Below are 12,023 nucleotides of genomic sequence, written 5' to 3'. Positions count from 1 at the left end.
CTGCCTGCATGTGGGGTTCTAGGTGTGTGCCCTGACATGTAGGGCCTGGATTACACTGTCCAGCTTTATATGGCAAATCCCGTTCTTTTTCCACCTCAATCTGCAAACCAACTTCACGTTGCCTTTCGCCAAGCATCTCATGTCCATTCAATATTCACTCTCATGCCTATTGGACGACTTGTTTGTATTCGTTCTTTTTATTAGTTTTTTTTTTCCTGTCTTCATGTTCCTGAATCTCCGCAAATCATGCCCCAGGGCTTCGCTGTTTGAATCAGAACCTGACGAGCTCTTCAGGGTTCCAGCGAGTCCACGTTTACTCGTGCAGCCGCACGTTACATACAAATGGTCCAAGCATGTGTACCTAGGTATGCACGCTTCGTGCAGTGGTTTGCATATTTTTTGCGGATGCTGCTACGTAGATACATTATGCAAAGGCTTTACCGCCTTTCAAATGCCGCAGAAACTCGACATCGAGCTGAAAAAGGTACATGATTGCGGTGTGTGCGTGAAGTCGGATCGTCAGTAACATGATCAATGTCAATCAGACGTCAACATTCCGTGAACGTGTCCTATTCACGTCGTCGGTGATGTTTTCCAAGGTGTGGAATTTGAATGAAAAGGTTTACGCCGAAAGTTCGGGTGACGTTGAGACGAACGGTGGGTCCATCCGCACAGCCGGAAAAACAGAAGGAAGCCCTCACCACAACCATGACATTCATCAAAACCCACCAATTTACCAAACCCAACAACCCTCATCGTCAATTGTCAAGTACCACGTACCAAACCTCCAGACAAAACCTCATCAAACATTCACCTAAACATCGTCACCACACCGTCACCACACCGTCACCGCCACCATCGCCACATCAACCAAAATTACCTACTGCGTATACTATGTACACCCTTCGCGACTCCACCAGTTTTGACCGATCGCCGATCACGCTGGCCCGACTGTCCCGTTCCCTTTACTCCGTTCCCAGTCCAACCAACATCAACAAAAAGTCCCCAATCTTCGAAGAGAACATGATGCAAAACTCGACGAAACAGGATGACACTCGGGAAAATAAAATTAAAATAAATTTTTTTTACAAAAAAAATAAAGAAAAGTGATCCAAAGACAAAAGACAAAAGATAAAAGACATCATGCACAGACAACACCACGGACCGCTAATCGTCAACTGATTCAACTAATAAACTCAGACTCTAGTCTGGCCAGCCCTCACTGGATTCCTTTACTTATGGGAGTTTTATGAGTGAACGATATCCCCCGAGTTTTGTGGTGTGTACGGTCGTATGTGTTTTCTATCTGGTATAGAAACAGAGTCATGAACCCAAGTGCAAGTGTAAGTTACGATACGTCTCTCATCACAACCTCATTCGAGATGAGAGGAGAGCGCTTAAGGGGAGAAGGGGAAAAAAAGCGACAAACCAACCCGCGCGCAACATAAAGTAGAGGTAGGTACGTTGACGGAATTGTTCAAAGAGCTCTTATTTCTCATACATGTACGCCGAAGTGACTGTTTACGGTCAGGACTGGACCTCCGACTACCTAGTCCGTATAACTGCCGTGGGGAACCTAGGTTTGAACCAGAAGCGTGCTATCCCTCCTATGGTAGCAGGTGGTTCCAAAAAAAAAAAAAAAAAAACAGTACACACACGACCACTGGTTTTTGGTGAGCCCGTGTGTAGTCTTTTCTTGGAGCCACCTGGGTAGGTAGGTACCAAGCTGAGCTGAGCTGAGCAGAGTAGCAGATCTGGACCCATCTCATCTCTTCTCTTCTCATCTGCTCTCATCAAAAAAACTCACAAACCTCCCCGAACGCTTCTTCTACCAGGCGACGAAGAACTACCTACCAAGGTATGCTCGTCCTGAACAAAACAAAATAGTTGAGACCTTTGACATTATATCTTAGGTAAGGCATACTCCTACTACCTCTACGCATCCAAGCGCCTTTGTAACACCTCTGGTCTTGAGTTCTAGGCAATTACTGAATAGAAATATCCATCAGAACGCACCCCCAAACGAACTAACTAACTACTAACTAGGTAGGTTAAGGTATGGGCGACAAAGCGCCTACTCTGCGTCGTCGCCGACAGACTTCGTCGCCGTCGCCTGGCCATAGTCCTCCACCTCGCTCTCAATCTCGGAAGAAACACCATCGCTGGCCTCAGAAGAACCACCGCTTGGGCTTCGGCTTGGCGGGAGTCTTGCGAGGCATTGATGCGTGGAGACCAACCAGCATAGAGCAGAATCGTAGATGTGAATTCATTCTTGTACCATCTTCCAACTCTGTCTTCGAGTTGACTGTCTGTCAGTCAAGCCTGATATGCTTGATTGCAGGCGAAGGTGGACGCTTCCCTCAATGGGGCGCCACTTCCCTTTGACAGACAGGGTGCTAACGGGGGAAACCCCCGTGTCAGTTATAATGGTAAGGTTATAGTGAGAGGAAGCTAGGTAAATACCTCTAGGAAAGGTACGGAGCCGATACGGCGCCGTTACGATAGCGAAGTGGAGGGTTCCTCTTTTTACCCGGCCGAGAGGTACGGTTTTTCCCACCGACTATACGTAAACAGAAGTAGCACCGTATGCCCACGGGGGAGACCATATAACTGGTTAACGTATATAAGACCAATAATAATATCCATCAGAACGCTAGTTAATGTCTTTTCGAATTGTTGTGATCCCCATTACGGTCTTATAATGGCTATTTTTTTTTAATTTTTTTTTTCAATTTTTTTTTTTTTCATTTTTTTCTTTGGGCCTTTGTCTGGCTTTTCGTGTGGACATCGGCTACTGCAAATACTTCTACTTGTGCTTGGGCCGTTGGGATCGTTCAAGCGTACCTCTGTCCGAAACTTAGTCACAACGAAGCCAACGCAACCAAAGAGACACCCACAAAGTCCGCAACAAACCGCTCTTCAACGCCGAAGCCCAACTCTATCTCTCGAAAATTCACGAATTGTACATCGCCAAGAACGACAATGGACGTTTTTTTCCCCAGCGGCAGCGGATATAACAATAGTGTAGTGGAAGAAGACAAGAGCGAGGAGATACGACTGTGGGTAGACACAGAACAAAACCAGACGACGCTGAAAAAGGTAGTGGCGCTATTGAAGAAGATAAGGGAGTTGGCGAGGCAGGTGGAGAAGCAAAAGGGGGTTAGGACAACTACGTTACTGATGAAGTGTGATGGGATGGGAACAAGTGAAAGTGGAAGGGAGGGGGAGAGGGAGAGGGAGAGGGGGGGAGTACATTACCAGCCAGTCAGGCTACTCCCCGTCACACAGCCAGCACCACCCGAAGGAACGGCTACCTCTGCTAGGGGCAGGACACTGTAGGCTACGAATGAGGCGAGTGGTTGAGAAAGAAGTTGAGGGATGAGTGACGGTATGGGATCTCTGGGAATAAGTCTCGTTAAAAAGGGGGCATTATGTAGATAGAATGCGCTATCGGCTTTAAGATACAAGGTTGTGGACTATAAAATATTCGTGGTGTAACTAGTAATTGATACAAGATCAGGTACTCAGGAAATTTATAGGGTTAAAGAAAAGTGAAAAGAGAAGCCAACAAGATATCCAGCGATCATAACCAGAACTACCTCCCAAACTCATCCCAATCCCATCTCACTCCCAGCAACTTGAAACGAGAAAACGAGGCTATCCGATCCTGCTACTGGTCCTCCAAAATGGCCCCGACTGCCTTGCCTGCTCCTAGAGGTATTGCACGGAGGAAAACACCACACCCGGGGGCTGCCCTTCACTGCCATGCCGGTGAAACATGTCTCCAGGTACAACTACCCCATAACAGCAATGACTGGCGGAGGCAGAGCAAACCCATCGTCTGGAACAGCAGCTGGTAAGTTCAAACCCAGCTGGAGCTCGCCCTCCGGTGCTGGCGTGGCCAAACCCATGACGATTTGCGCCTCGTGAGGGTGCTGGGGTACAAGGACTGGTGTAGGGAGGCCAGCCACGATCTGTGTCTCATGTTGTTGATGAGGCACCACCACTGCAGGAGCGACTGGCTCGGGCATAACAGCAAGGACAGGTGGAGGCAGAGCAAACCCATCGTCTGGGACAATTGGTAAGTGCATCTCGGCCTCTGGTGCTGGCGTGGCCAAACCCATGACAATTTGCGCCTCGTGCGGATGCCCCCCTTGAGGTACAAGGACTGGCGTGGGGAGGCCAGCCACGATCTGTGTCTCGTGATGTTGATGAGGCATCACCGCCACAGGGACGACTGGCTCGGGGTGCGGTTGTTGCTGTGGTTCTTGTTGTGCAGCTATGACCTGCTGCTGCTCCTGTTGCTGCTGCTCCTGTTGCTGTTGGTTGAGTTGCTGCCCGGGCTCATCATGGGCTTGGTCCTGTTCCTGAATTCCGGGGAGCGGGGAAGGAGGCCATTCCCAAAGGTCCAGCGAGGGCAAACTATCGTCGTCGTCGTCGTCGGTTTCGTTCTCGCCATCATCACTAATCTCCCCATTCTCCCTCTCATTTTCCTCCTTGTCGTCTTGTTCCTCCTGATTCTCCTGCTCTTCACCTCCCACCACGGCTTCTGATGACTCCGTCACCTCGGTCTTTTGGCGCTTGGACGGGCGGTCATGCTGATCACTTTCGTGGTGGTCGGGAGCAATGGGTCTTTTCTGGCCGTCCATCTTGTTTGCTTGGTCTCGGTGGACAGATGGTAGAAAGGGGGTAAGATCTGGCTTCTCAGTTAAGGGGTTGAGGAAATGTTTTGGTGAATGAACCTCTAAAAGTGTCCTTGAGAGTTGAGTGAGAAGAGAACTGATGGAGATGATGATAGTACGAAGATGGAGAAGAAAGGCAAAATGGAAAGGAGAAGATAGGTAGCTTTATAGAGCTGGAAAAGGCCGTTCCAGTACTCCTTCATCGCCTTCGATGCATACAAAATCCAGGATACATGATGTTTTTTTAATCCGCAACCACTTAGGTAGGTAGGGTACATGTGCATAGATGCGAAGCGGGCATTTGTTTTTTCTTCTCCTTTTTTTCGGTCCGAGATGGAGAGGTGGTGAGTGGTAAGTCATCAAGAGACCAAGAATTGCAAAGGTTCTGGAGGACGAAATGGGGCTTAGAGGTATGTACCTCTACGCATGAACATGCTTATAAACGGCGGCCACGGCACTGGAATTTCCACAGGACTTGGACGTCCGTGAGGCTCTGCACATTGGTATATATGCAACACCGGCATATATGCAGCTTTTTCCAACAGTCTTTGGGTTTGAATGGCCGAGATCCGCAGACTAAGGTATAAATGCCGGACATGGACGAATTTGAAGTCGAGGGGCGTTGCAATTCCCAACTGCCGGGCCTAACATGCATGTTGTCAATGCACCGGAGTGCCGGGCTGGACCAAAACTTGATGAGCCGTGCCGATGAGCGCAGGTTGTATGCCCTGGTAAAGCACTTTGGGCATGCTTTGCATTGGAAAGTAGCGAGGTGCTTCTGAGCCCTTCTCGGGGCCACCCCCATTCTCCCGTGAGCCATTATAGTTGGGGTCGGAAATGTAGTCGAGCCAAGCTGGCCGTGGAAAGTACGAAGCCCTGTCTTCAATTCACATGTCAGTCAAAGTTCTCTTGTCCCAATAGATATCTGCGATGAACGAAGCTTGATTGCCATTCGGGGTGGATGAGATGATGACTGACACCGGCCTTCCAAGCTTAGGCACGCTGCCTCCTCGATTCTCCCCGGCGTCTCAAAGTTGCCCAACTCGGAGTGGCGCGGGTCGGAGCTGTATGCGTTCTTTTTTTGAAATTTTTTTTTTTTTGGAGACATCGTCGTGTATATTTGCTATCGACGCATGCAAAGCGAGGTTCCATGCGTCAAGCGCTGCACGGCGTAGAAGAAAAGGGCGATGAAATACTGTAAATGATTAAAAAAAAAAAAAAAAAAAAAAAAAAAAAAAAAAAAAAGCAAGGAGAATTTCCAGCCTGGACGACAGGAAGAACTAAAATACTCGAGAAAGTCATTGCCTCGCAACTTCTTTCCATGGAACGGATGGTGGCGCAGAAGCGACACGACGGACTCATTGCAAAGACCTCCTTCCTGTTGTGAGAGGTACTTTCCTTGAACCTCGGTATAGCCCGGGAACTCGGTCTCTGCAAAAACACAAAATGCATAAGCTACATATCTCTCGATGAATTACAAATGAATAAATCCAAAATGAATGTACTTTCATTTTACGCCTATCTGTTGTGAAGAAATCATAATCGAGTGTCCAAGATGGGTTTTGCAGCGATTTGGTGGAAGAAAGGAGCGAGTGGGGTCCCGAACATGCAACTTCCCCTACAGTCCGCCGGTATCCAAAAAGTCAACAACACGCCCGCCATGACGCTGATTGCACAAGAAAGCAAAAAAAGATGAAACAAAAGAAAGAAACAAAAAGGAAAGAGGAACACCAGATCAGACAAGATAGAAATCCTCCCTCTGCGCCGTATCAGCGAGTTCGCCATCCATAATCCCATCGCAGTATGCTTCCCCCATCAAAAGGTACATCTTGTCTCCCTTTTCCGGCACCGGTCGTACCACGTACGGAATCGTGTCGCCGTGGAATACAACCACTTTGTCGCCGGGCTTCGAGTGCCCCGGACCCATCCCTAGATATCCGTTCTTTGTGACGTACGGACGTTTGCCCTCCATGTACCGCAAGGCCATATAATATCCATCCGCCAGAAGCTCATCCATGTGCATTTCCGTCGCCAAGCTGATCTGCTTATCACCAGTTTTGTAAGCTTTGATGTAGTCGTTCCAATCACCTTCCCGGCTTGCATAGTCCTCGTAGTATGCCATGAATTTCCGGTACACTGATTCCAGTTTCGCGTCTGCCCTTTTCGCCCGTTGATGGCCATCCCCAAACATGATATACTGATCCGCTATGGGTACTCGCCATAAGGCAGCATCATGATGGCTAGTACTTGCATAGATGTTTTGGGCACATTGGCTCTGCTTGGACATGTTTAACAGTCTCCTGAGGGTGTTGAAAAATCCAACGATTTTCTTAGGACCGTCACGAGTACCCAAGTGGTCAGCCGGCGCCAGCTCTCCTAGGTCCACGATAGTATCCACGCAAAAGCCACGGACACCCAAAATGGTAGGAGATGAAGTTGACACCAAATCCGATGTCCTGAACTTCCCACAGGCTGAGAATGACGTGGTTCCTACATACGTCTTATCCATCTCGTTGTCCCACTCAGGTACCCATGACGGTAGTTCCACCTCGTTCTTGGTGCTGCCCATTACTTTCCCCAGCTGGGCAGACTTTCGTTGTCCCAAACTCCCATAACGAAGTATGTATAGACCTCTGACCCGTTGTGTTTTCCATTTCTTTTCGATTATCGCTCTTGCGGTTTGCGTCAACACTTGGGCAAGGGTTGTTGACGGAGAATAATCCGGCCGAATACCAAGCTCATCCGCGTCCCCCGCTAAGCCAAGAATTCCGTACACTTTGTCGCGCTGATTTGTAGCGTAAAACTTTGTAGACCCAGCAAAGAGTTCTACAAGGAGGTGTTCCAGGGTTTCTTTCGCATTCGGGTACTGGCAGTGCACCCGACGCTGGAAGAGCAAGTGTAATTTGAGGTACCCCGAAACGAGGATGCAATACGTAGGTGTCTCAGGGGTCTCTAGACGTTCACGCAAGCATCTGTCCATCACAATGCAGTTCACAAAATCGGTGACTGCGGAAACGAATTTCTCAGGGACGACCTTGTAGCCACAAGCAAAAACCGTATCCGAACAGAGACAGAACTCCTGTATAGTCCACACTCGCGTGAACCATGGTCTTTTCTCCCAGCGCGCAAAATAGCCATCCCTCTTCAATGCATAAACAACCTTGTATGCTTGCCTCAAGAAAGCAACGACACCAGGTTGTTCGATATTTTTCTCGATGAGGCGACGGACAGAAAGCAAGTGCTCTTCTGTGGTATGGTCGCCGAGCTTATCGAGGAATCCTTGACCAATTTCTGCAAAGGCATCCATTAATTTGTCGGAGCCGTCAGCAGCAGGACCTAGCCAAACGACGACTTGATGGGCAGACGAGTAGATATCCTTCATGAGCAGGACCTGGGAGGATTTTTCTCCGTCGTCGTCCTGATTGATACATAGCTGGTCAATCCACAAAGGCAGAGGTGCAATCTGCCACTGGCGTTGGAGCGTTCGAAGATGGCGGAGGCAAGTATCCAGGGATGTAGTCAGGCGAAGAGTTACAAAAGCCCCTCTGCCATCGTTGACTTCATTGACCACTGAAATCTCATGCGTCCTGGTGCTGTCCCCCCAGACGTATGAAAGCGCGATATAGCTGGGAGCTTGGGAGATAGGCACAGTGTAGATGTAGCCGGATAGGTCGTCCGTATAACTAGACCCGGGATGGAGGTCGAGCAGACGGATTTCGGCTGATGGGTCAAACAGACGAACCGAGTCATAGCGGAACAGGCTGTCAGTCAACGTTGCGTCCGTCTGCGCGGAACCAGCCATGAAGACGAAGAGACCGGACGGCGCACGAGATCAAATAATATGCAAGTGGATCAACGGTAACGGTTCCGGAAAGGCGACTGCTGCAGACGCGATGGTGTTGGAAGTTTAGATAGAGGCTGAAAATCTATCGAATATGGCTGCCTGACCTGAACCCAAGAGGCCATCGACGCTAGGATCACATGTTGAGGTTACATGGCGAGGTTACCTACATGACGATGTGGAATGGCGTGTGATTGGCTAGGCGAGCAGGGCCCGGAACTGAGAATACCTCGAACGTGTTGCGGCGGTCGTGAAATAATTGGATGTTGTGGTTTTCGCCGTGGGAAAGGAGCGAGGCCATGCGAAACTATGTAGGGGAACTGAGAAATAAAACAAGACAACGAGGAAAAGGGCAAGAAGAAAAATCGACCGAAGGAGAGAGGAAGAAAATGCGTCGACGGAGATAAGAAAGAGAAACCAAGAAAAAGACAAGAATAACATGAGAAAAAGCGCCCTGGATGATGACCGAAACTGCTTCATTTTCGATGAAGGGTGTTCTGTTGATATTGGAGAGGAAAAGGAGTGGGGAAAAAAACTGAAGCTGGAAGAGATCGGCCGCCAACCCCAAATCAATTGACACATGGCACCTCTCCAGGCTTTTTCAGCCATCAGTTCCTGCTCTTCATAGATTCCCCGAGGTCTGAGCTGCCTATCACAAATAATAGCAAGAACCTACGAATAGGTAAGAGCGGCCGGATGAGTTCGAGGCACGCATTCTGTCCGTCACAGAAGGGAGGCGCAAACATGCTCAGCTACTACCCACCAAAGAAGATTCCCTTGGATCTAAGAAAGAGCCTCCTAATCACTGTCCATCATTCCATGTTGCATTTTTGTTTCCTGCCGATCCATAGGTAACTGTGCGAGAGTACTTATCCCGAGGTGTGAGAGGTGAGGCTATCTGGGCTCTGCGCGTATAAGTCGTCAGGCAAGCACTCCACAAATAGACTGCATGGTGATATGTGAAAATCGAAAAGGATTTGAACTGACAGTTTGGCGTTATATACGGAGGTCTGGGAATATTGTTGGACTTGACTCAACTTGAATGAAAACGTTCCCAAACACGTGTATCATCCACTTTGCAGGCATTCATTTACTCTTATGAAAAGACCATATATCCCAAAAGTTAACGCCTCGGGATTGTGCGCCATTCACTATACCTGGGATACCTGGGTGAGGTGTTGTAGAGGTCTCACCAGAGAAGGAAAAGAAAGAACAAGAGAGAGAGAAAAAAAAGATGGAGAGAAGTAAGTGAAGTGTTACAGATCTGCCAGTTGCATTTGACGACCCTCGATGAACATGTACGTAATTGTTGGACGCCTCCAACCCTGCACCTGATATTGCCAAGTAGTTTGGTAAGTTCCTATGCTGCATGAGGAAGACAGATTGGTACGGAGGGATAATGGAAGGAAAGGGTCGGTGCTCTGCCTACGAGCATTGCATGTACATTAGATTCCTGCGCAACCGTCGGATGTCCGGCATCGCCGAAGGACATCTGGCTGGTTTTGACATATAAGAACAGGTCTCTCCTCCGTCACTTCCAGTCTCTGACTCCAACTACTTCGCAACTGAAACATTCTATTCACACTGATATCTCACATCCATCAACCAAACTGTCACACATCATGAACCAGCAACAAGAACTCGTGGAAATCGGCCGTGGCAACTGTGGCTCCGTTTGGGCCAGGCGCCTTTCCGAAGTCGACGACGACGATAGCAATAACAAAACTGTCATCAAACGGGAGGATTGTAATCGCAACCGGTCTGTCACCAAGGAATACGACATCCACAAACACATCCTAGCCCGTTTAGCAGCAGCAACGATGGCATCGAAGTCAGACAGCAACCTGATGACAGGCTACCAAGTCAATATCCCTACCGCCATCGACTTCATCGACTCGACTTCCCCGGAATGGGCTTCCCTTTTGCCCCGTCTCCCCAAAGACTTCAAACCGTGCAAGGCCCTCAATAACGAAAGAATCCCGCCGATGCGGCAACACGTCCGCCAGCTCCTCGCACAAAAGTATTGTGGTACTGGTGGTCGTAGCGGCCCACCAAGCGAGAAGCTCGCTGCCGACCTCCTCGATGCCGTGATGACGGAGCAAAACTGTTTGGTCCGTCCTTTCCTTGGACGACGCCGCCTACCCAGAAACAGACCTCGGGTGATATCAGCCGTCAGCTTCCGCAACTACCCACTCCACCTCGATCAGATCGAGGAACTCGGGCTCCCAAAGGAGCAATATGCCATAGCCATGGCTGACATGCTTGCATTCCTTCATTGGGAGGCAGAAGTGGACGCGCGAGACGTGGAGTTTGTTCTTGCTCGGCCCCGACAACAGCAGCCAGCTTCTTCATTGTCCAGCATCGGCTCGAAGCCACTCAACCCTGAAGGAGTATTCGGCCCTCATGCCATGTGGCTTCTCGACTTTGACTGCTGCAAGAGGTTGGCGATACCGGGAACCATGAATGATGATGACGAGAAAATGCAGACAGAAGTCGCATTTTTGGACCATGTGGCGTTTTGTTTTTGGCGGAATGATCCGTTTTATCCTAGACCTCCTCCTCCTGGCTACGATACCAACAACGGCGACGGCAACAGCAGCAACGGCGACGGCAGCCATGCTAGCATCTCCAAGTCAAACTATCATCCCGCGGACGTACAGCTGTGGAAGATGTTCAAGGAACGGTACCTGGAGACAAGCGAAGAGATCCTGGAGGAGAGAGGGAAGGAAGAGATGGTGAGGGAGCTGCCAGGGAAGGTTATGGATATAATTGAGAGGACGAGGGGAAAGAATTGGTTTGCTTTCAGGGACGAAGGCGGGGTGGAATAGAATTAGTATTTTGTAAGCAGTGTTTGGCTTGTTTCTTGGTTCGATTGAACTTAGATTCAGTACAACGTATCCGAGTAATTGACGGTAATTTGATCTTTGTGCTCTTGACTGCTCGCTTCAGTTCCTTCGGTTCTCTTCGCTTCTTGCGCCCCGCCTTCTTCCTTTCTTCCTACTCCTCGGTTCTTTCCCTTTTATCCTCGCCTTTTCCCCCGTACTTTACTCATGCGGCGGGTCTTCTGCAGCCAGCTACTTCCTTGGTCTCGTGCAGGTAGGGAACCAGATCTTGGGCAGCCGATATGGGTTCAGCCACTCCTGCCTTATTTATGGTCTTGAATCCAGAAACCAAGACAGCTTTTCCTCCCACTTCCAACGTACAACTCTTCATCCAACAAATCATTCCATCCACAATTCATCACCGCTGACCATCACAGTGTTTAACAGCAACAATGCGACGTATAAATGAGTCGACATCTCTCCATCTCCAATCTACAGCATGAGTCCAATAAAGGTTCATCTTTCGTTACTCTCCTTCCATGTCCCGTCGCCGTCGGAAGCTCAACACCAGGTACGCTACCCACCCCTCGGATGCTTTGTCGATAACAACCTCTCTAGGACATATCGCTGACAAACATCCAGTCATACCAACACTTTGTACCTCTTCTGCGTTTTCTT

The 12,023-nt window shown here is 49.2% G+C and overlaps 3 protein-coding genes across 3 annotated transcripts; 1 reads left to right on the top strand and 2 right to left on the bottom strand.

The window, feature by feature from the left end:
- Positions 1–3,541: 3,541 nt before the first annotated feature.
- B0T23DRAFT_443117 (uncharacterized protein) lies at positions 3,542–4,649 on the bottom strand (the record flags this gene model as incomplete). The annotated part of the gene is made up of 1 exon (XM_062840844.1): positions 3,542–4,649. One exon carries the CDS (start codon positions 4,647–4,649, stop codon positions 3,795–3,797), a length of 855 nt encoding a protein of 284 aa, XP_062691396.1. The 3' UTR covers positions 3,542–3,794.
- Positions 4,650–6,136: 1,487 nt separating this feature from the next.
- B0T23DRAFT_381268 (heterokaryon incompatibility protein) lies at positions 6,137–8,592 on the bottom strand. Its single transcript, XM_062837253.1, has one exon. The coding sequence runs from the start codon at positions 8,482–8,484 to the stop codon at positions 6,418–6,420; it is 2,067 nt and encodes a 688-aa protein (XP_062691395.1). The 5' UTR covers positions 8,485–8,592; the 3' UTR covers positions 6,137–6,417.
- A 1,478-nt stretch (positions 8,593–10,070) lies between these two features.
- B0T23DRAFT_318895 (uncharacterized protein) lies at positions 10,071–11,351 on the top strand (the record flags this gene model as incomplete). The annotated part of the gene is made up of 1 exon (XM_062835093.1): positions 10,071–11,351. A coding segment is annotated over one exon (1,281 nt), but the record flags the coding sequence as incomplete, so codon positions are not given.
- Positions 11,352–12,023: the final 672 nt, after the last annotated feature.

This window comes from Neurospora hispaniola, assembly GCF_033458365.1.
Source record: "Neurospora hispaniola strain FGSC 10403 chromosome Unknown B0T23scaffold_5, whole genome shotgun sequence".
Lineage (NCBI taxonomy): Eukaryota > Fungi > Ascomycota > Sordariomycetes > Sordariales > Sordariaceae > Neurospora > Neurospora hispaniola.
Note: the sequence above shows the minus strand (reverse complement) of the source record. Positions and strands in the feature narration are given on the sequence as shown.